The sequence below is a fragment of the Cervus elaphus genome, chromosome 8, assembly GCF_910594005.1.
Source record: "Cervus elaphus chromosome 8, mCerEla1.1, whole genome shotgun sequence".
Classification (NCBI taxonomy): Eukaryota; Metazoa; Chordata; class Mammalia; order Artiodactyla; family Cervidae; genus Cervus; species Cervus elaphus.
This window is the reverse complement of record NC_057822.1, coordinates 54,469,284-54,490,856: the sequence shown is the minus strand read 5'-3', so window position 1 is coordinate 54,490,856 and position 21,573 is coordinate 54,469,284. Positions and strand designations below refer to the sequence as shown.

The window sequence follows — 21,573 nt, the reverse complement described above, 5'->3', positions numbered from 1 at the left end:
CAAATGTCCATCTTGGCTACACATTATAATCATCTGTGGAGGTTAAAAAAAAAAACCCAGTTGAAACAATCTCTGGGGTGGGGCTGGCCAAGCATGGTGAATTTTTCAATGTGTTCCTGATGATTCTAATAAGCAGGCAATGGTGGGAACACTGATGGAAAGGCACTCTTTCCCACACTTGTCTGATTACAAGAATCACCCGGTTTGCTCAGTCTGCACTCAGCCCGAGTGGTTTTTAAAACTTTGCCAATTTGGAAGATAAAAAGTGCCCTCTGTTTTGTTTTGACAGAGAAGCACTCATTTCTAATTCTTTAAGTCCATTTGACTTCAAATTTCACCTTCTACAGAGTTGCAATGCTTCTAGTTTAGTGTCAACACAAAAGTAATTTACTTCAGGATTATGTTCCAGGCTATCCTGGGGCATTTCTTCTTGTCCTGAAACAATACTTCTACAACTTTTACAAGCCTGTATCTTTATTACTGTAAGTCAATGCCAATCTATTTAAAGTAATTGCAGCATGTGATTGTCAGGGTGAGTTGTTTGGAGACAAAGGGCTGGGGAAGTACAGAGGACGGAGAAATCATGTGGATTTTTAATGACACAGAGAGAGGTCTTGGACTGGAACTTAATAGACGATGGGAGGAAAGGGGAGCAGAAGGCAGAGCAAGTCATGAGCAATGCCTCTATTCTAGGCATATGAAACATTCATAAACTACATCCACCATTGTTCACATTGTCTTCTGTTGCTTCTGCCTGGAATGTGTCTCTCCTTTGTAAACTTTGTGAGTCCTACCTTCCTATCCACATCTCCAAACCACATTCTTGACCTGCTCAGTCAGAATTGGAAGTGGGTGCTAGAAGTTTTTAACAAGTTCCCCAAGCGATTTTTAATGGAACGCTAATTTAGCATGATGAATCTTTCTACACAATTCAAGAGGAAGACAGATGGGACAGAACGTCCCCCAAGAGAACCAAATGCAACAAACAAGCGCTTCTGTCGAAATAAATCAGATATACCATTTTTCATTTATCAGCCTGGCAAAGATTAAAACACTTTGCACCATTCAGCATTGATGATGGAATGAGCTTTCACACACTGCTGGTGGGAATGTGAACGGTACATTACTAAAGGACAATTTAGCAATTCTGATCAAGAACTTTGACATTTTTCATACCCTTTGACATAGCAATTCCACATATAGAAATTTACCCTAAGGCTGTGGTCTCAACCTTGGCAATTTATCAGAATCATTTGTGAGGCTTTTACATGAACTACAGATTTCTGGGCCCCACTCCCTGGAGATTATGATTCTGTCGATTTGGGGCAAGGTCTGGGAATCTGGTTTTTGAAAATACTCATGTCAACTGGACTTTTTTTTTTTTTAATTTCAGGTAATAGAAAAGTTAAAAATTGCTGACAGGTCTATCTTCTACTTCTTTCCCTCATTCCCTGTGGGTAATCACACAGAATATGTTGTTCTGCATTTTCTTCACCCCATAACATATATCATTATTCCACTTCAGCATATTCAGATCTAATATTTTAATAGCTGTTTATCCAATAGAAATAATTCAACTTTTTAAGAATTAAGAGTTGGACCATTAAGAAGGTTGAGTGCCGAAGAATTGATGCTTTCAAACTGTGGTGTTGGAGAAATCTCTTGAGAGTCCCCTGGATGGCAAGGAGATCAAACCAGTCAATCCTAATGGAAATCAACCCTGAATATTCATTAGAAGGACTGATGCTGATGGTCCAATACTTTGGCCACCTGATGCAAAGAGCTGACTCATTAGAAAAGACCCTGATGCTGGGAAAGATTGAGGGTAGGAGGAGAAGGGGACGACAGAGGATGAGATGGTTGGATGGCATCACTGGACATGAGTTTGAGCAAACTCTGGGAGATGGTGAAGGACAGGGAAGCCTCATGCTGCATTCCATGGGGTTGCAAAGAGTCAGACACAATCGAGTGATGGGACAATGATAAAAGAATTATTTAAAGATGGACATTGGAGATCATCTTCACATTTTGCTATTATAAATAACAAAACAATGAACATAATTGTATGGATATCCTTCTTTTTACCTCTGTAAGAACTTCTATAGGATAAATATCCAGAAATGGAATTCATGAGTTGCATTAAACTTTGATACTGAAAAACTGCTTTTGAAAAATGGTTTTACCAAATGTGGCAAACATACCTACTTGTTCCCCCAAATTCCTGCTTCCTCTCTCCCCTTTGAAGTGTGAAGTGGCAGTCCCTCCAGAGATTACACTGCTTAGCATTCCTTGCATGATGTGGAAGGTGTGTAACTAGTTCGTGCTAATGGGATATAGATATACTGTGTCATTTCTAGGCCAAGGAATCTTGATGTGGCTGTGACTTCATGCTCTTTCTCTTTCTCCAGCTCCTGTCTATCTCCAAAGAGATCCCTTTGGAATAGCCAAGTCCCATGTGGAAGGAACTTGGGTCCCTGAATTGTAATGAAAATGAAAGCCACCCACTTATCTATAGATGAACCAATACCTAACTGTTATGTGCATGATAAATAAAATCTTACTGTCTGATAGCTTAATAAAGTAACTAGTATTATTCTCATTAATATATCAGTTTACACTCATGTCAACAGTGGGTGTATTAAAAACAACAACTCTATAAGTGATTTTGATGCATAGTGTTAAAACCCACCATTTAACAGAATAATCATAAATATGAATGAAAATTTAATAACCGATGTGTATACTTTGGGGCTTCCCTGGTGACTCAGTGGTAAAGAATCTGTCTACAAAGCAGGAGACGTGGGATCCATCCCTGAGTTGGGAAGATCTCCTGGAGAAGGAAACGGCAACCCACTCCAGTATTCTTGCCTAGGAAATCCCATGGACAGCAGAGTCTGGCAGGCTACAGTCCATGGGGTCACAAAAAGAGTCAGACACAACTTAGTCACTAAACAACATGTGCACTTCACTTGTTATATTGTTGAAAAATAGGAAAAAGTAGTAAATATCCAAATAATAGGTGAATATAAATAATGCTGAAAAAGAATATTTAATGGCATGGAATGCTATTCCATGGTTGGTTGATTGGATGATTCTTTAACTGTATTAAGCTTCCCAGGTGGCGCTAGTGGTAAAGAACCCGCCTGCCAAAGCAGTAGATGCAGGTTTGATCCTTGGATCAGGGAGATCCCCTGGAGAAGGACATGGCATTCCTCCAGTATTCTTGCCTGGAGAATCCTCATGGATAGAGGAGCCTGGCGGGCTGCAGTCCACAGGGTCTCAGTTGGAGCAACTTAGCATGCACACACGCATGCAAGCTTAGAAAGGATATAAAACAATACCAATTTTTTTTTAAGTTAAAAGATATATTTGAGTAGAATCATTGGTAGGAAATACACTATAATATACTATTTTATAATACTATCATGTTAACAGAGGTTATCAGTTAAAGATGGGATTACAGATGATTCTTTTTTCCTTATTATTTATCTATGTTTTCTAAAGTTTCATTATTGGATGTGTATCCAATACACAAATATTTTTGTGATAAAAAATAAAGTTCTTTAAAAATCAGTAGTTATAATATTGAACTACATCAGCATAAAGATATAACCTACAGGAACTCAGAGATAAACCACCTATAAGGCTCTGAATGTGTGTTGTTTGAGGCTTAATAACTCAGGAAAGTTGGCTGCCTTTGAGAGGAGACCTGAAGCTAAAGTGTTCACATGCTTATTAAAAGGGCTCTTATAGAGCAGATTACCAACAAGCGCATGTTTATTAGTTGATTTGCAAGGTTGGAGTTTAGGACCAATATGTAGAGCTAAAAAGAGTTAAAAACATGGGAAATTAATAGGCCCCTCAATACAGTTTGTTTTCTAATTCATGGAGAACTATTTTTAAAAAATAAAAATCAGATATTCTTCCATTCAATAAGTTCTTTCATTCACTGACAAGCGAACAATGGGAAAATGGGTTTAATTTATAGCAAAATGACAAAAGAAGGCATTTTCTGATAACCATGTTGGTACTGGAAAGCTACAAAGTGTGTTCACGCAGTAGCCTTCCCTAGAGATTTTAAATAACAGGAAATAGATTGAAGTGGTTCAGCTGTGGTTTTAAAAACCAAAGGGTGGGACACCCTTGGTAATCTTTTTTTTGCCCTTTGGCTTCTTGCTTATAGATGAGAATATAGGAGGGGGAGAATGAATAATGTTCAATACCAATACAGCACTTTAAGATGATAATTATAGAACTTAAAATGACAAGCAAAAGACAGACGTGAGGTTTTAAATTTCATTGTACTTGTAGAGATGCAGTGGAGTGAAAACTGCAAACTAGATGCCCGGTTCTAGAAGGCTGGGTAAAGTAAGGTACATCCATAAGATAGGAAAGACCTACGGAAGAACACTGAAAAACATTGCCAGGAGAAATGAAAGATTTAACTATATGGATGTTTTAGGTGACTGCCAGAAGTTTGGGGGTAGTGGAAGAGTGAGGAAGTTGCAATTATGTACAGCAAGATTGACTATAGTTAATACTGTATCAAATAATGTAAATATACTGAGAGTAGATTTCAGGTGCTCTTATCACACACACAAAAGTGATAACTGAGATAATACTAATTAGTTTGACTGCAGTAATCTTTTCATTATGTACATGTATATCAAATCATCATACTGGGCATATTAAATACATATTTATATAAGAATAAAAACTCTAGACTGTGGTTTTGTATCCTTTCCTCAAAGGTTTCTCAGCTTTTGCTGCTTCTGGTCCCATCCAGTCCAAATTCTCTCACATGTACAACACACTCTAAAAAACACGTGTTCCCAAACCCAATCCCCTTCATCTTTAGAAACTGGTGATTTCAGCAAGAAAGTTTTATTATCAAAGTTGAGTTTATGGACGCTAAACTGCAGTCACAATGATGCCATGACATTTGCTCCTTTTATTTAGGATACTGATTGTAGCAGGAGAGAGTCACGGTTTCAACATCGACTACACTGCTGATTAAATGAGGTGCTGAGCCCCTACTATGTGCTGGGCTTGTGTCAAACTCTGGGAATGCAGAGATGAACACGCCAAGGAGCTCACAGCCTTGTGGAGAAAACAGGTAAGCATGCAGACACATTAGTTCCAGTTACTTCCCATTAACTTTCTGCTGTACTCCACTAGAATTTAACAAACCCATCTTGTCATCCCACTTTCGGCCCCAAACCTAATCATTATGCATCAACATCATACAGTAACCCAAACTAAAACTCTCAATCATCTCTCATTTCTTGCTCCGCCCTCTCACACATTCATATCTATCCACTCGTTGATACATTCTTTTACCAAATTATCTCACGACTCCAGCACATTTTTTTCACCCTTGTCATTGCCCAGCTCAACATCCCTTGAACGACTGCAATAATGTCTGGACAGGTCTCTGTGCCTAAATGTTCACCTCTGCTCCTCTATGCTCCACACTGTTGCCATGAAGCCTCTGTCTGTCTATCATCTCTACCTCTTTTTCTGGGAAGACTATTTATTGTTCAGAGAAAGATACAGAAGAGTCCAGAGGAGGAGAAATACTGAGTTGATGATATATTGAACTACAGAGAACCAATGAGATATTAATTTTTCCCAAAAGAAATCTTGACAGAAATGAGGTAAGTTATGAAGACCTGGTAAGTAGAAAAGGCAGTTGGCTGTTTTTGTTTTTTTTTTTTTTTAGTTTGATATGGTACTGTTTATTTTCTCATTTCCACATCTTGCAACTGAGACAGATGACAGATTAAAGGACAGAAAACAGGCAGGTTCTTGACTCCCCAGGCACACAGGAGGGTCTTCACGTTTCTGGTGAGCATAGTTCTTGGCTACCGGTACCGTGTTAGCGCCTCGCTGTGTACTCAGCGCACAGGGAGTGACGTCATTACGTTCTTGACCAAGGTAGCCAATCACAGGACTATGGTAATGAGTGCAGCAACCAAGTACCAAATATTTGGCTCTATACCCTGATTTGTTTTTAAAGGAAGTACTGTGGGAGATGGAGAAGGAAATGGCAACCCACTCCAGTGTTCTTGCCTGGAGAAGTCCTGGGACGGGGGAGCCTGGTGGGCTGCCGTCTATGGGGTCGCACAGAGTCGGACACAACTGAAGCGACTTAGCAGCAGCAGCAGTGTGAGAGATAGGTGTCAACTGAGCAAATCTTCTGTTCCCCAGGTCATTTCTGGAGAAATCAGTAAGAGAAGCCCAGAGGGGAACTGGTGACTTGGTGAGAAAATAGCTTCTTTCCCAAACAATGAACTTTTCATTGACAACTCACAATTGATACCTTTAAAATTATTTGGATCAATTAAAGGCAATTATTCAATGCCTATGAACTGAGAACTTCCCAGCTGGTGCTAGTGGTAAAGAACCTACCTGCCAATACAGGGGACATAAGAGACACAGGTTCTATCCCTGGAGCAGGAAATGGTAACCCACTTCAGCATTATTGCCTAGAGAAACTGCACGGACAGAGGAGCCTGGTGGGCTACAGTCCACAGGATCACAGAGTCAGACATGACTGAATTGGCTTAACACATAGGCACTATGAACTAAATCTAATTATATACTAATTTTAGATAGCAACTTGATCATTATTCACTCAGATCACAGTTTTAAAGCTAAAATAAAATGGTTTCTTACAAACTTGGATTATACTAACTTGTTTATAAGTGGATTGTTTATTTTTGCTCCAATTTTTATGCTTTTACTAAACTTGTACAAAAATGTTTAAAGCAGCAAACACCAAGGCAACAAACAAGTCTTATAAATTACCTTGGTTTTGACTAAGTATCTCTTTGGAAAGTTTCCAGGTCACAATGAATTTGGAACAGTTTAACCAAGCTTTCCTATAAGTCTTCATCTCCATGAGATGAGGACAACTAAAAAAATAAACTAATTAAAAAAAAAACAACAACTGCTAGCAGAATGATACAATTATCCCACTTTTAAGATGAACATCTGCTCAGCTTTTTCTTCAGTCACCATGATGCCATCAGCAAAAGGAACCCATGGATAGTAAACATCAGCTTATGACACTTAACATTTTCATATCCTCTTCCCCAACTGGCATCTGTGTCTCTCCACCCACGTTCTCAATGGTGATATTAGTCATCATACTAGGGGCTTTAGAAATCTATTTAATTATATTCTTGGGGGTGACTGCTTTCTCTGGGGTTTGGCAGCTCCTCTAAAAGTTTCTGTTACAGTCTGTCAGGCTGACAGATTCAGGCCTCATCTTTATGTCTGGACTTTCCATGATAGCTCTTGGATAAATTTCATGAGCTTCATGTTTAGTTTTGGGACTTCTCTGGCAGTCCAGTGGTTGGAACTTCGCTTTCCGTTGCACACGGGTGTGAGTTTGGTTCCTGGATGAGGAGCTAAGCTCCCACATGCCTCGGGACTCAAAAAGCCAAGAAACACTTAAAAAAAAAACAAAAAAAAAAACACCAGAAACAATATTGTAACAAATTCAATAAAGATTTTAAAAGTTGGTCTACATTAAAAATCAAATAGATTTTTTTTTCTTTTCTTGGGAACACTATAGCTAGGCTTTGTATGAGGGGAAATAAAACTTATCCAATCTCTAAATTTAGATGATTTGAGGAGAGGGAGAATAGGAGCTGGAATGAGGAAAGAAAAAGCTTTAAGTCTTAGGAAATTCTCCAAAATTATTTTGCCTACAGCAGATAAGGGATGGGTCTTTCTAGAGAGAAAGATTGCTCTATATATGTTTTCAAAAAAACCTACATTCATGTTCCACTTGGCTCAAAAACCTTTGATAGCTCCCCATTGCCAAAGTCCAAACTGCTTCAGTTCAGTTCAGTTCAGTTGCTCAGTCATGTCTGACTCATTTCAACCTCATGAACCACAGCAAGCCAGGCCTCCCTGTCCACCACCAGCTCCTGGAGCCTACCCAAACTCATGTCCATTGAGTCAGTGATGCCATCCAACCATCTCATCCTCTGTCGTCCCCTTCTCCTACTGCCCTCAACCTTTCCCAGCATCAGGCTCTTTTCAAATGAATCAGCTCTTCGCATCAGGTGGTCAAAGTACTGGAGATTCAGTTCAGCATCAGTCCTTTCAATGAATATTCAGGACTAATTTCCTTTAGGATGGACTGGTTGGATCTCCTTGCAGTCCAAAGGACTCTCAAGAGTCTTCTCCAACACCACAGTTCAAAAGCATCAATTCTTCGGCGCTCAGCTTTCTTTATAGTTCAACTCTCACATCCATACATGACGACCACTGGAAAAACCATAGCCTTGACTAGATGGACCTCATACAAGGTCCCTGTTAATGCTTGAAGTGCCAAGCTTGTTTGAGGGATGGGGATTCATTCCCCTGTTGTATTCCTGCTCCTGCTTATCCCTCTGTACATGATTCCCTTCCCTCCCTTCTTCTTGTCAGAGTTCTGAATCGTCCTCTTAGAACCAGCTCAATTGTTCCCAACTCTATTGTGACTGTAAGAAATCCAAATCATCATTTGGAACTTAAAGACATATGGACTATAAACAAATGATTATTTCATAAGAGGGAAAGAACAAATCATTACAGACACAGGATACACTGTGAAAGAAGACTTAATAAGGAGGGAGAACAATCCTGGCAGGCCTGGATAAGATACAGGCTTGGAGGAATATGCAAAAAATGATCCATGAATGATGTCTCAGGTGGGTGGGATCTTGAGTTGATCACCTGGGATTTCCAGTTTAGTGAGATGTGCATGAGCATTGTGATGTACACTACCCACCTTCTGTTGGCTGTCCCAGATTATGCAGCAAACAAAGTCCTGACCCCTAACTCACACTTCATCTTAGATGGCATGGCTTGCAGGTCTCTTAGCTTTTGAAATGTGAGCATTGTGATACTGGCATCTCAGAAGGAAAATAGGGATGTGTCCTGAGGATTTGGGAAAATAACTGTGGCATGAAAATGACAAACTGGCTGCTACCCATGTGTAGAAAATACCCTGAAGGACTGAAGCTTTCATTTGGCTCCTTCAGAGTTAACACCGACTGGCTACACCAGGCTCTGTTCAGGTTGGAGGCTGAAGTCACCTCGTCACCTCTCTTGTATGTGGTGTACATAGGGGAAGGAAGAGGAGTGAACTAAGAAAGCAGCATGAGTTAGAGGAGACCATCTGGTAGATTCAGAGCCACTCAATAGTTTTAAAAAAAAAAAAAACTTTTTTCTCCATCACATTGCAAAAATGTGCTTCTAATCTTCTACCTTGTCATGTCAAAAATCTCACTCTGCTTGATACTCAGAACCAACAGTAGGATTTTTACAGACTGGACCAGAAGGAACCACAGTTTACCCAACTTTAGAGGACCTTTCAACCCCAAAATGTATTTTTGTTCAGGCAAATCCAAACACCTCTGACAAAGAGGCCACAAGAGTGTAGAGAATAGAACATGTTAGGTGTGGTTTGCACTTGCTTGTGCCCCCTCACACATAGAGTCTAAAACTCTCACTAACAGACTCATTACCCTGGTGGGTGAAAAATATTCTGTAGGTGATGGGACTACAAACCACAGAGTTAATCACCAAAACCCTGAACTCAGCCTTCTAATGGAGGTTTGTTTTTTTTTTTAAATCAGACAAGTTTGCTATTGTCTGTTTCCTCTTACTTCCTGATACTAATTTGTGACGGACAGCCATTGAGGCTCCTATAAGTTAAAAACAAAACATAGGAGGTGTGAATTTTTTACATGTAAACGTCATGACTTCCTCCAATTGTATTCCTAGTGCTTAAGATGTAACTGATAATATAATAAGAACTTGTCTAATATTTGTTGACCAGATAATGAGATTGGCTATGTGATATTTATAAAATACTCAGTACAAAGTGACAAAGTATGAAAATGGAAAGATAGAGTCATTTGCCTATTGGCAAACAGTAACAAAAAGAAAGCCACACAATAAAATTTCAAAATGCAAATATAACAAACGGGTCAAAGAGGATATTTTAAGTTAATTTTTTTAAGTTGAATTCACCAATACTATTTTGTACTTATGCTCCTCACAACATAGTAACAAATACACAAAGCAAAAACTTCTAGAAGTTTAAGAGTTGATAAACCCCAATAATAGAAAAAGATTGACTCAGTATACTGCTTTCAAAAATCAACGGAATTTTCTAACAGGTTGCCCTGATTCTTTCTTGACTAACTACAGTTCATTTAAAAATCAGAGTAAGCTTTGAAAAACAGAAATCAGTTCATGTCACACCTCTGCCCAAACCTCTCAATGGCTCCTCATCACACTCAGAATAAGACTCAGAATCTTGACCAGGGCCCACAAGATTCTATACAAGGCAGCCCAGGCTCACGCCTTTGATCTCACCAGTTTTTTATTTCATGTTTTAGATACATCCTTGTAAAAACTATAGTTTGGCTTAGAACTGCTAAGTTTGATTCACATAGTGAATGGTTTTTTCTGATATATTATTGCACATTTTCAACCTTTCATGTACTCTATTTTTACTTTTTTGCAGTGAAACTTTTGAAATTTTAACATGTGTGCTTACCATCTGTTTCTGATTTCTTTTAGTAATTTCTTCTGTGAGCATACCGTTGTAGATTTTGTATAGTATTATACAAAACTTTTAATTTTGCATAATAATTGAGCTGGGTATAGAATTCTAAGTTTCTGGATATTAAGATACTACACTCTTATCTCACTTGATACTGTTTTAAACTTGGCTTTCAGTTTTTCTCATTTCTAAGTAGGTAATATATTTGGGCTCTCTTGCTACTTTCAGGATCTTTTCTTTCTCTCTGGTGTCCCATACTTTCTTTTTATTTACCATGCTTGGGGCCTGTATTTCTAGAGTTTAAGGATATATGATGGGCTTCCCAGGTGGTGCTAGTAGCAAAGAACTTGCTTGCCTATGCAGGAGACATAAGAGACTCGAGTTCGATCATTGGGTTGGGAAGATTCCCCTGAAGGAAGGCATGGCAACCCACTCCAGTATTCTTGCTTGGAGAGTCCCGTGGACAAAGGAGCCTGGCAGGCTACAGTTCAAAGTGTCACAAAGAGTCAGGCACCACTGAAGTTACTTACCACGCATGCACATGGATAAATGACAGGATGCATGACAGCCACAAGTTCAGGTCCTACACACAGTTCTGTTTCATAGTTTAAAATTTTTTTGGTTCTCTGTGTATGTGTGTGCTCGTTGCTTCAGTCACGTCTGACTCTTTGCGACCCTATGGATTGTAGCCCACTGGGCTCCTCTGTCCATGGGATTTTCCAGGCAAGAATACTGGAGTGGGTTGTTGTGCCCTCCTCCAGAGGATCTTCCTGCTTCTCCGGCAGTGCAGGCAGATTATTTACCATTGAGCCACTGGGGAAGCCCTTTTTGTTCTATAACTTGCCTTAATTTGTGATAAATTTATCTATGCATTTAAAGTCTTACATTTTATCTATCATTTTTATGTATTTTTAGTGAGATCATTTTTAAGTTTAGCTAGCTAGAAACAGAAGTCAAAACTGGACTAATGAAACATTTAGATTAGATATGAACAAGAGCACCATATTAAAGTATATAGACCATTTCTCCCACTCAAAAACGTATAGTGTTAAATTCATGTATAAGGAAAAAAAGGCTGGAAATTAAGTATTTGAATAAAGAAGCTAGACAAAGAATAAACTAAACTGAAGACATTAGATGGATATAGCACCAGATTGGTACATGATATATGTCCACTGGGCTTCCCAGTGGCTCAGTGGTAAAGAATCTGCCTGCCAATGCAAGAGACACAAGAGACAAAGGAGATGCGGGTTCAATCCCTGGGTCAGGAATATCCCCTGGAGGAGGAAATGGCAACCTACTCCAATATTCTTGCCTGGGAAATCCCATGGACAGAGGAGTCTGGAGGGCTACAGTCCATGGGGTCGAAAAGAGTCACTGGACGTGACTTAGCAACTATGAATACATGTAGGCACGTGTCCATTACACGTATGGACAAGAATACCAGAATTCTTACTCTACTGGGAGAGTGTAAACTTGTATAACTATTTTTGGAAAACAATTTTGGCATGATCTAGTACAATTAAAGATATACATAACCCAAGATTCATTGTTTCACTCCCAGGTCTATGTCTCAGAGAACTGCATGCACCAAGCGGTACACACAAGAATATTCAGACCACAGTGTCTAAAATAGCAAAGAAATACTGGAAATAACCCAAGTGACCATCAACATTAAAACAAATAGACTATGACATAGTCACACAATGGAATACTGTGTAGCAATGAAAATGAATGAACCACTGCTGTGTACATCAACATGGGTGAATCTCAGGAATTATGTTGCATGAAGAAAAGTCATGAAGAATAAATATGTGATCCTATTTATGTGAATAGGATAAAAAATGTGATTCTATTTACGTGGCATTTGGTAACTTGCAAACCTATATATCATCTAAAGATGCCAATATATGATAAACTGTAACGAAAAGAAAGAGACTGATAAATGCAAAATTTAGATTAGTGATTACTGTGAATGAGGAGAGAGCAGAGAGGAATTGGGGGTGGGGAAACAGGAGGCTACAAAGATACTGACAGCAACTGAGTATAAAATGTTAATAGTAGCCTGCTCTACTATCTATCATACGGAATGAGAGAGAGAGTGATGTTAGGAATGATGTTTATCAAATATTAATATGGTTATATCTTAGCAGTAGATTTTGTATTATTTCATATTTTATTTGCATATTTTATATTGCCTCAATTTTTAAAATTACGGATATGCACCATTTTAATTATTTTAAAGTCATTTTATCTGAGGAAAAGAGACAGTAAAAGGTTGCTGGAGGCTAAATATTTGTGACTCCCCAATGCATATGCTGTAACCCTACCCACTAAAGTGATGGCATTAGGAGGTAGAGCCTCTGATAAATGATTAGATCGCAAGGGCAGAGCTCCTTGAATGGGATTAGCATTCTTTTAAGAGAGAACCTAGAGAGCCTCCTTGTGAGGTTACAATAAAGCTGAGTCAGACACTGAACACGCCAGCACCCTGATCTTGGGCTTCCTGTCCAGAACTGTGAAAAATAAATGTCTTTTATATAAAATTTACTCAGTCAGTTGTATTTTGTTATAACATCCAGAACAGACTAAGACCCAGACAGGAAGATGAATAAACAAAAGAGATTTTCAATTGAAAATCAAAGATCCAGTAATCAAACTCCAAGGTGCTAAAAATATGTTAAAAACTCAATGCACAAAAACCTGCACATAAATATTAATATGAGTTTTGTTTATAATTCCTCAACACATATAAACACACTGTAGTACCTCCATAAAAAGGAATTATCATGCAGCGATTTAAAAAAAGCTACCAAGCTACAAAAAGCCACAGAGGAAACTTAAAACATATTAATAAGTGAGGAAAGTCAATCTGAAAAGTCTACATACTGTATGATTTCAACTATATGACATTTTGAAAAAGGTGGAACTATACAGTAAAAAGATCAGTGATTGCTGGGAGCTGGGGCATGGGGAGGGAAGGATGAATAAATTGGTGGAGCAGAGGAAACTTTTAGGGCAGTGAAACTGAAATAGCGGATCCAATACATCATGCACTTGCCAAAACCTACAGAATTGTATACCACAGAGAGTAAATGCTAATGCAATCTTGGACTTTAGTAACAATGTACTATAATAGGTTCATCAACTGAAACAAAGTACAAAAAATTGCCAGATAATAAGAGAAATTAGGGAGAGGCAGGTGGAGAGGGAGCATATACAGAATTCTACTTTCTATTCAATTTTCCTTAAATCTAAAACTGCTCTAAAAAATAAATTCTATTAGTTTAAAAAATAAGCCCCAAGAACAGAGTGAAGCGTTCTTGAAATATCTGGCCCAGATATTTATTTTTAGCAAATCCTAACGCAGTCCTTACTACATGTTCTACAATTTTTTAATGCTCCTAACATCCTTGTGGGGTCAATACCACTGTGATTCCACTCATACCACTGAGGAAACTAAGGCCAGAGAATGTGATCATTTTGCCCTGGCCCACATAGCAAGCAAGTCATAGAATCAGGATTCAACCCAATATAGACCTACCTCCTGACCTTGATCTGAGGCTGCCTCCCCTTAAAAGGACTAAGGTAACCTGGACATCAGTGTTCACTGCTTCCAACTCAGAGATTGCCTTGACTCTTGGTTCAGTGGTTTTGTTTAATTTGTCTTTTATAACAAGCCATTCCAAATTTTTATCAGAAGTAGGTGGGATATAAATAGTAAATTAAAATATTGAAACTGGAGACCTCAGTTGCTCTGACAACCACTAAAATAAATTTACCTTACACCTGCTTAGTTCCCCTGGGACCATGTTGTTTGATCTTTTATGCTATAAAAGTTAAAATAGATTGCATTTAAAATCCCATAGGATGAAAGTGTTCAAACCAGATAAACATAGTGTCAATATTCTTTCAGCAGGAGGTTTTTGTTTGTTTGTTTTTTTTTTACTTCATTTTGAGGGAGGGGATCTTGCTTTACCAAAAAGATTTGTCTTCATTGGTGACGTTCTTTATCACTATTTTCTACTGTTTTGAATTAATACAAATATCAATAAGTATAGTTTATAAGTCAAAGGAAGAGCAAGTGGCTTTGTCCATTCAAAATATCCTAACCAATCAAACTGTTTTTGGAGCTTCTAGTTTGTAGTAGTTTCTAGTTTGTTTCTAGTACCACACTGGGTACCGGAGGGAAGAGGAAGGTCACAAAAGGAGTTCAGATTTTTACTTTCAAAGAGCTTGTGACCTTCTTAGGTACATCCCCCACAGATGAGAGGCTGGTTATCTTATGGCACAAGCTCCATGGGGAATGAGAAAGCAGGGTGAAGCAGAGGTGAAGGCTCCCTTGCCACCCTGGGGCCTTCACAAGTCCTCTAGGAATGACTGGGAGCTGGACCGTAGGAAGAGAGATGCCAAAGCATTCCTGGCCACCAGATTGTCACGGACAAAGGCTCAGAGTCATTCAAGAGTGGGCTTGCTGTGCTCAGGAACAAGGAGTAGATCTATGGTTTCTAGGGCAGCAATGTGGAGGAGCTTGGGGCAGTTTATTGAAAAGGTCAATAGAGACAAGATGCTGCAAGGTCTGTGACATAAGCAGAGACGTTTGTGCTTGAGCTGAAATGTGACTGGGAATTACTGTGGGTTCTTGGGCTCCCTCACAATCATATCCCCACTCAGAAAAATGATGGGTTGGACACTTACTTTTGAATAACACTAAGAAGATCCTGCTGTTTTCTCTATCAACAATAAGGCCCATTTTTGAAAGCTTATTATTTTTTTGCCAGAATAAAAGCTCTAGTTTTTCTTATAATCCCAAATAATTATCCTCATTTACATGAAAAGATATAAGAATTTACAAAAATTAAGTGACTTGCCCAAGGTCAAATTTTGAGAATCAGAATTTCCAAAGACCACGAATCACCCATTTTATCCATCTATGTCCCTCTGGCAAAGACCAAGGGTCAGCAAACTTTCCTATAAAGGGCCAGATAAGTATGCTTAATACGGACACACACACATATACACATGCACACATTTTTAATTTAGGCTGTGGGTCCATGCAGTCTTTGTCACAACTACTCAACTGTGCCACTGCAGTGCAAAGGCAGCCAGAGTCAATACATAACTAATTAAGTAAGCTACATTCCACTAAAATATAGAAATTTGAATTTCCTGTAATTTTCATGTCACAAACTTATTTATTTTACTTTTACTCTTTTTTTAAACACCCTAAAATGCAAAAGCCATTCTTAGTCATGGACCATACAAGAACAGGCAACAGCTACATTTGACTTGTGGGTACCAGTATGCCAAACCTCTGTTTTAGGTCCACTGATTAGAACAATAGCAAATGAAGCCAAGATTAAATGTCTTATCTCTGGAAGAGATAGTTTGCTTTACACTGTGAAAAACTCTGTTCTGCTGGCAACAAGTTCATTTCCTGCCCCAGCCAAGTCTCTTGCAAATTTGTAGGGGATTACAAAGGCAAAGATAACAGTAAAATGACAATGAAAAAAAAATCCAATCCTAACAACAATAAAACACTAACAATTTAAAAAATAGCAATCCAAACAACAATAAAAACTTAATATCTATTTCCCTCTCACAGATGTTAGTAATATCAAGAATATTTCTATTATAGTCTAGGAAAAGTCTTCTAAAAATGCATTCATTGTAAGTTTGAGGTTCTAAAGATGTATCACTAAGAAATGGTACATGTATATTTCATGTTCTCTAATACATTGTATAGGCACTTTGTAAATAATAGAGCAGTTCATGTTTAGAGTTTGCTTCATTAGCATCTCTGTGTTTAGGTCAATAACAGCCAGCTCTTAATTCTTTAGATCCCTGTTTCACTTATTCATTCATCTGTTTAATCAATGACTATTATACATCTACCATATGTCCAGCTTTGTGGTGGTCACTGGGAATTCAAAACTGAATGTTAAAGTCCTTGCCTTAAGTAACCCACAAATTGAGGGAGAAGAAATGCAGAAGTAACACTAATGTAGAAAAACACTAAATGCTACAGCACAGAAGAGTTGCAGGTGTTATGGGAACACCTTGGTGAACTTTTGGAATGGGAAGCAACAGGACACCAAAGAATGCTTTCAAAGGTGAAGTTTGAACCAAATCTGGAAGAAGACATACGATCATAATGCCTCCACCTATGAATGAGAACAATACCAACTCTGATTTGTTACATATGAGACAAAGGCAAGAAAGGTTCAGAGAGACAGCTGTGAAACAAGCATCTTTCAGATCCCCGTCCCAGACTCTCATCAATTTGATCATAACTAGTAAACAGTCACATGCAAATCATACCCTCCCCTTTGTGGGCATCTTAAGATTCAAAAGTTGGTGAAAAACAAACGTTGGGTAATGAAATAAAATTGAGCACAAAATGTAAAGTCGTAAGAGAATTCAGCTTTTTTCCTTTTAAATCTGATATGGAAATACAATAAGACTACATTTTTTTAAACTGAATTTAAGACTTATAAAGACAAATATTTTTAAAAAGTAGAATGCATTCTCACCTGAAGGACTTTCCTAATTCTTTTCAGATTGTGTATTAAAAGTAAGTTTTTCTCTTTGGAAACACGGCCTAACTGTTCATCCAATTGTATTAACAAGTTTTGAAGAAGAATTGTTGCCATGGTTTCATTGTTAGATGCTGCCTCCCTAAAAAACAAAAATGTTATTACACAGCGGGAAATAGCTTATAAAAATGCCTATTTTTTACCATAATCATTTTAAAGTGATAAATATATCCCACAGTGATAAGCATTTAATGGTTTTAAAAATTAAATTATATACATATGACAGTATATTCAACATCACTAATCATTAAGGAAATGCAAATCAAACCAGGAGATATCACTTCACACCTATTTGGATGGCTATTATCGAAAACACAAGTTTTGGTAAGGATGTGAAACTGGAACTTCCTTGTATATAGCCAATGGCAGTGGAAAACTGTGCAGCCAGTATAGAAAACAGTATGGAGATTCCTCAAATTATAAACATAAAATTACATACAATTCCACTTCTGGGTAGATACTCAAAAGAACTGAAGCAGGGACTTGAGCAGATAATTTGTACATCAACATTTAAATCAGCTTTATTCACAATAGCTGAAAGAAGAAATCATTCAAATGTTCATTGAAGGGTGAATATAGAAATGTAGTATATGCATACAACAAAATATTATTCAACCTTAAAAAGGAAGGAAATTCTGATACATGCTATATGAATGAACCTTGAAAGAATATGCTAAGTAAAATGTTGGTCACAAAATAACTAATTTGGTGTGACTACACTTATATGAAGTACCTAGACTAGTTAAATTCAGAGACAGAAAACAGTGGTTGCCAGGGGCTGGGGTGGAAAGAATGAGGGGTTAATATTTAATGAGTATACAGTTTTAGTTCAATTTTAAGATGAAAAAGTTCTGGAGATGGATGGTGGTGACAGATGCACAACAATGTGAATATGCTTAAGGCCACTAAGCTAAACACCTAACAAATGTGAAAATGGTAAATTTTATGTTATGCATTTTAATCACAATAAAAATTTTAAGAAGACAAAAGCAAAAAAAAATTAATTGTACAAGGTGAATAGAGCTTCCAAAAATGTTTGTAAAACATATTAAGAAAAAAATGTTTATTTTATTGAGTCTATGATGGAGAACTGATATAAACAATATACTTACTTCTTGGTTTTTTAATACTTAGAAAATCACTGGGGGTTGGCTTATAAAAAATGAAGCACTAGAACTATAAAGTTTTAATCTACAATGGATGAAACCAGAAAGGACAATGATTCTTCTCCCTTAAGGAAGCTTTCCAAAGCCTCAAAGAAAGTTCTTTACCTGAAAAGAATGTATCTACTGAGTTAAAAGCTGACTATAGAGTAAGTCCATATGTAAGTCCTCTAGGGAAAATACAGTAACGTTTGATCCTACCAGTCCTGATTTTCAATCCACTGGGCCAGCAGATGCCGAATTTCCATAGGAAAGTTGTCATCATAGAATTGATCAACTTGCTCCAAAAATTTTATTTCTAACTGTTGGACTTGATTCCACTGAGACATGCTATAAAGAAGAGGAAACAATAGAATTTAAAAATAATATTAATTAACAACTATGGTACATGTTTTCTTTTCCTTTTTTTTTTTTTTTTGGACTTCGGACAAAGACAATGTTATCCATTAAATAACTGGAGAAAAAATTTATTTTATAGTCACTCAATTAAAGAAAACAGAAACAAGAAAATATTTTCAATCCAAAGATAATGCAGTTCTGAGCTTTTTCCTAAGGCATTCCTAAGGAAGGAAAAAGGATTCTTTCTCTACCCCAAGCCATGCCTTTCTTTGTTCTAAAAGAAACATCTGATCCACCTTCTCTAGAAAGCTTTCATTCCCCCTCAAAACCCCTCACATCTGTCTACACAGATGTGTATTCTCAACAACCTCCTTCCCTATTCTGTGCTCCTTTCTCACTATTAGACTTAGAGCAACTTGAAGGCAAACAACAAACTAAACTATATCTGCTAAGATCCCTCTTAAAGGCTTTATATGTGCTGTAGCGTTAGCCGCTCAGTCTTTCTGACTCTTTGTGACTCCACAGACTGCAGACCACCAGGCTCCTCTGTTCATGGAATTCTCCATGAACAAGAATGCTGGAGTATGTTGCCATTCCCTTCTTCAGGGGATCTTCCCAAACCAGGAACTGAACCTGGGTCTCCCGCATTTCAGGTGGATTCTTCACCATCTGAGCCACCAGGGACACCTGATGTGAGAACTACCCAATAAAAGCTTATTTTATATAAAATTGCCCAATCCCTTTTTATTTCAGATTTGTCTGGCTTCTAAGAGTCAGTCATATTCCTAGACTTCTAGTCTCAGTCTTACCTACATGAAGAGTTTCACGTGGGCTTTTTTTCAGTTCAAAATACCTCTGAACAAATAAATATTTTTATTTCTCTCTGGAATGATCAACTATTGCTGGGAAAAGCTTTTGAAGTCTACTTTTAACCAGTCTCTGATGTGTATCTGACAGTGGTTAAACCCTTAACATACTGAAGAAGAAACCACTTGTTACGTAGTTGGCAATGTGTCTTAAAACAAAAGTATGTGTTTCCCCAACATAACCCCATTCTGTCCAGTTTAGAAGCTTTAGATGTATTTCTTAACTCAAGGAAATGAATATGACATCTCTCCTTGAAATTACAGTATTTTACTTTTCCCAAAGTCAAATTTTTTATAGTTTTGTCACTAATTCTAGATCAAACAAAAAAAAACCTTTTATGTAATCAATCACAATGGTGTTTCAACTTACGCTGTTGAAGATTTCCTTTTGCTTACAGATTTTTTGCTTAAGATTACAGATCCTTTTGCTTAAGATTTCCTTTCGCTTACAGAACATTATGATGATAAATTTCTCAGGTTTCAAAGGGAACCATTTCAGGGGCACCTTTTGTATTTAAAAAACATTAATGCCAATGTTTTGCTAAAATAAAGCGACTGGAAAAAAATGTTCACTTTCCTATCACTTTATATTTACACATATAATCCTAGGGGAAAGTGCTCAGTAAGTACTCATTAATAGAAGAATGAGTGGGTCTCTGGATGCTGTAAATAGCACAGGTGGCTAGCATTATTCTAGCTTTAAAATGGAAAAACAAAAATCTGAGGGACATATAGGCAAAATGACTCTTGCCCAAGACACGCAGCTCTTAAGGAACAACCTGAGGTCTCCTGACACCACACATGGTTGTCTTTCCTGATGCTGGGTGTACACATATTCCTCTCAAAATTTCAACATTTGTTCCCATGCTACTATCCCCATGGCTCTGCTCTATCAGTTTATTCTAGGGAATGACAAAAAGAACAGGTGCTGAGAATAGCATTACAATTGTAACTGCCACTATTGTTCAATCTCTGCTATGATTTGGATGAAAATCTATTTTCTAACTAAGAATTAAGTGGACTGAACCCATCCTAAAGTTAGATCACTCCTAGGATCTGAGTCCACCCTCCAGAGAGCTGAACTCAAGGCTGAACGGGGGAAAGACAGGTTTATAGTCTCAGGACACGCTTTTCTGTTGCAGCTTCTAGTAATGCCTTTAAAGGACCTAAAAACACCTTCTCTCTCTGAGGGCTAAATCACCCATCCCAAGAAAACTACCGAGCATTTCTTTTGAAGACCGAGTGCCTGCCTAGTCTCTTTGAATGCCTGGCCCTAGAAGAAGCCTGATAAACGGGCGTTTTGTCCCACCGCCTGGGAGCTAACGCTGCCGCTTTGGGGTTCTGTGAAAAGGGGGCGACCTGCTCTTATCAAAGCCTCAATCACTAGCTACCTCAGTTGCGGGCTTCTGGCTGAAACCCAGGCAAGCAATCTAACGCCAGGCATGCGAGTTAAGAGCAGCTGGCTAAGAAAGCGAAGCGGGGGACCACACGCGGCGCGGACACACCCCCGCTGCAGCTCCCGCGGTCTCACCCACCCAGGTTCACGGTTTCCCGGGCAGAGTGCGGGGGTCTCGCCGCGGAAAGACCCGCGCCACCGCGCACCTTTGAATCATGGAGTCTACCGCTTGTTTCTAAGACTACTCTTCCTCAGCTAGGGTGCCGGGAAGTAGCTGTCAACACAGCACGCGCGCGGCAAAAGCTTGGCAGCGTCCTGCAAAACCGCGTCCTGTCCCGCCTTCCTCCAGAGAAGCCACGCCAAGGTGCGGTCTGCCTCCTTACCTTGGCTCCCTCTGCCCGCGTCCACGGTCGGAATCGCCCTGCGCGGCGCCCCAGGACCTAGCCGCTGACGCCTCCGTCAGAGGGAATTTGCATTTCTCCTCCCACTTGAGGCTTTCCTGTGCGTCAGTGTTAGAACCTCCGGTACTTTACTTGGGTCGTTCCCACCCACTGTCTATTCTAGAAACGCTAAAGAGCAGAAACAGGTTGGAGCCACCACGCGGGGCGCCCGCTCCTCATCCCCATCAATCACTCCAGCC

The 21,573-nt window shown here is 38.6% G+C and overlaps 1 protein-coding gene across 3 annotated transcripts in view; it reads right to left on the bottom strand.

Annotated features, from left to right (window-relative positions):
- Positions 1–21,573, bottom strand: part of STAT4 (signal transducer and activator of transcription 4) — a 99,189-nt gene extending 77,616 nt beyond the window's left edge. The window contains exons 1-3 of one of the 3 annotated variants that reach the window (XM_043910541.1): positions 21,317–21,573; positions 18,534–18,662; positions 17,107–17,251 (exon numbers count right to left, since the gene is read on the bottom strand). In XM_043910541.1, the coding sequence (XP_043766476.1) occupies positions 17,107–17,251; positions 18,534–18,661 (273 nt within the window). In that variant the 5' untranslated portion in view covers position 18,662; positions 21,317–21,573. The remainder of the gene's footprint in view (positions 1–17,106; positions 17,252–18,533; positions 18,663–21,316) is intronic. The other 2 variants (XM_043910542.1, XM_043910540.1) reach the window with 2 other exon arrangements.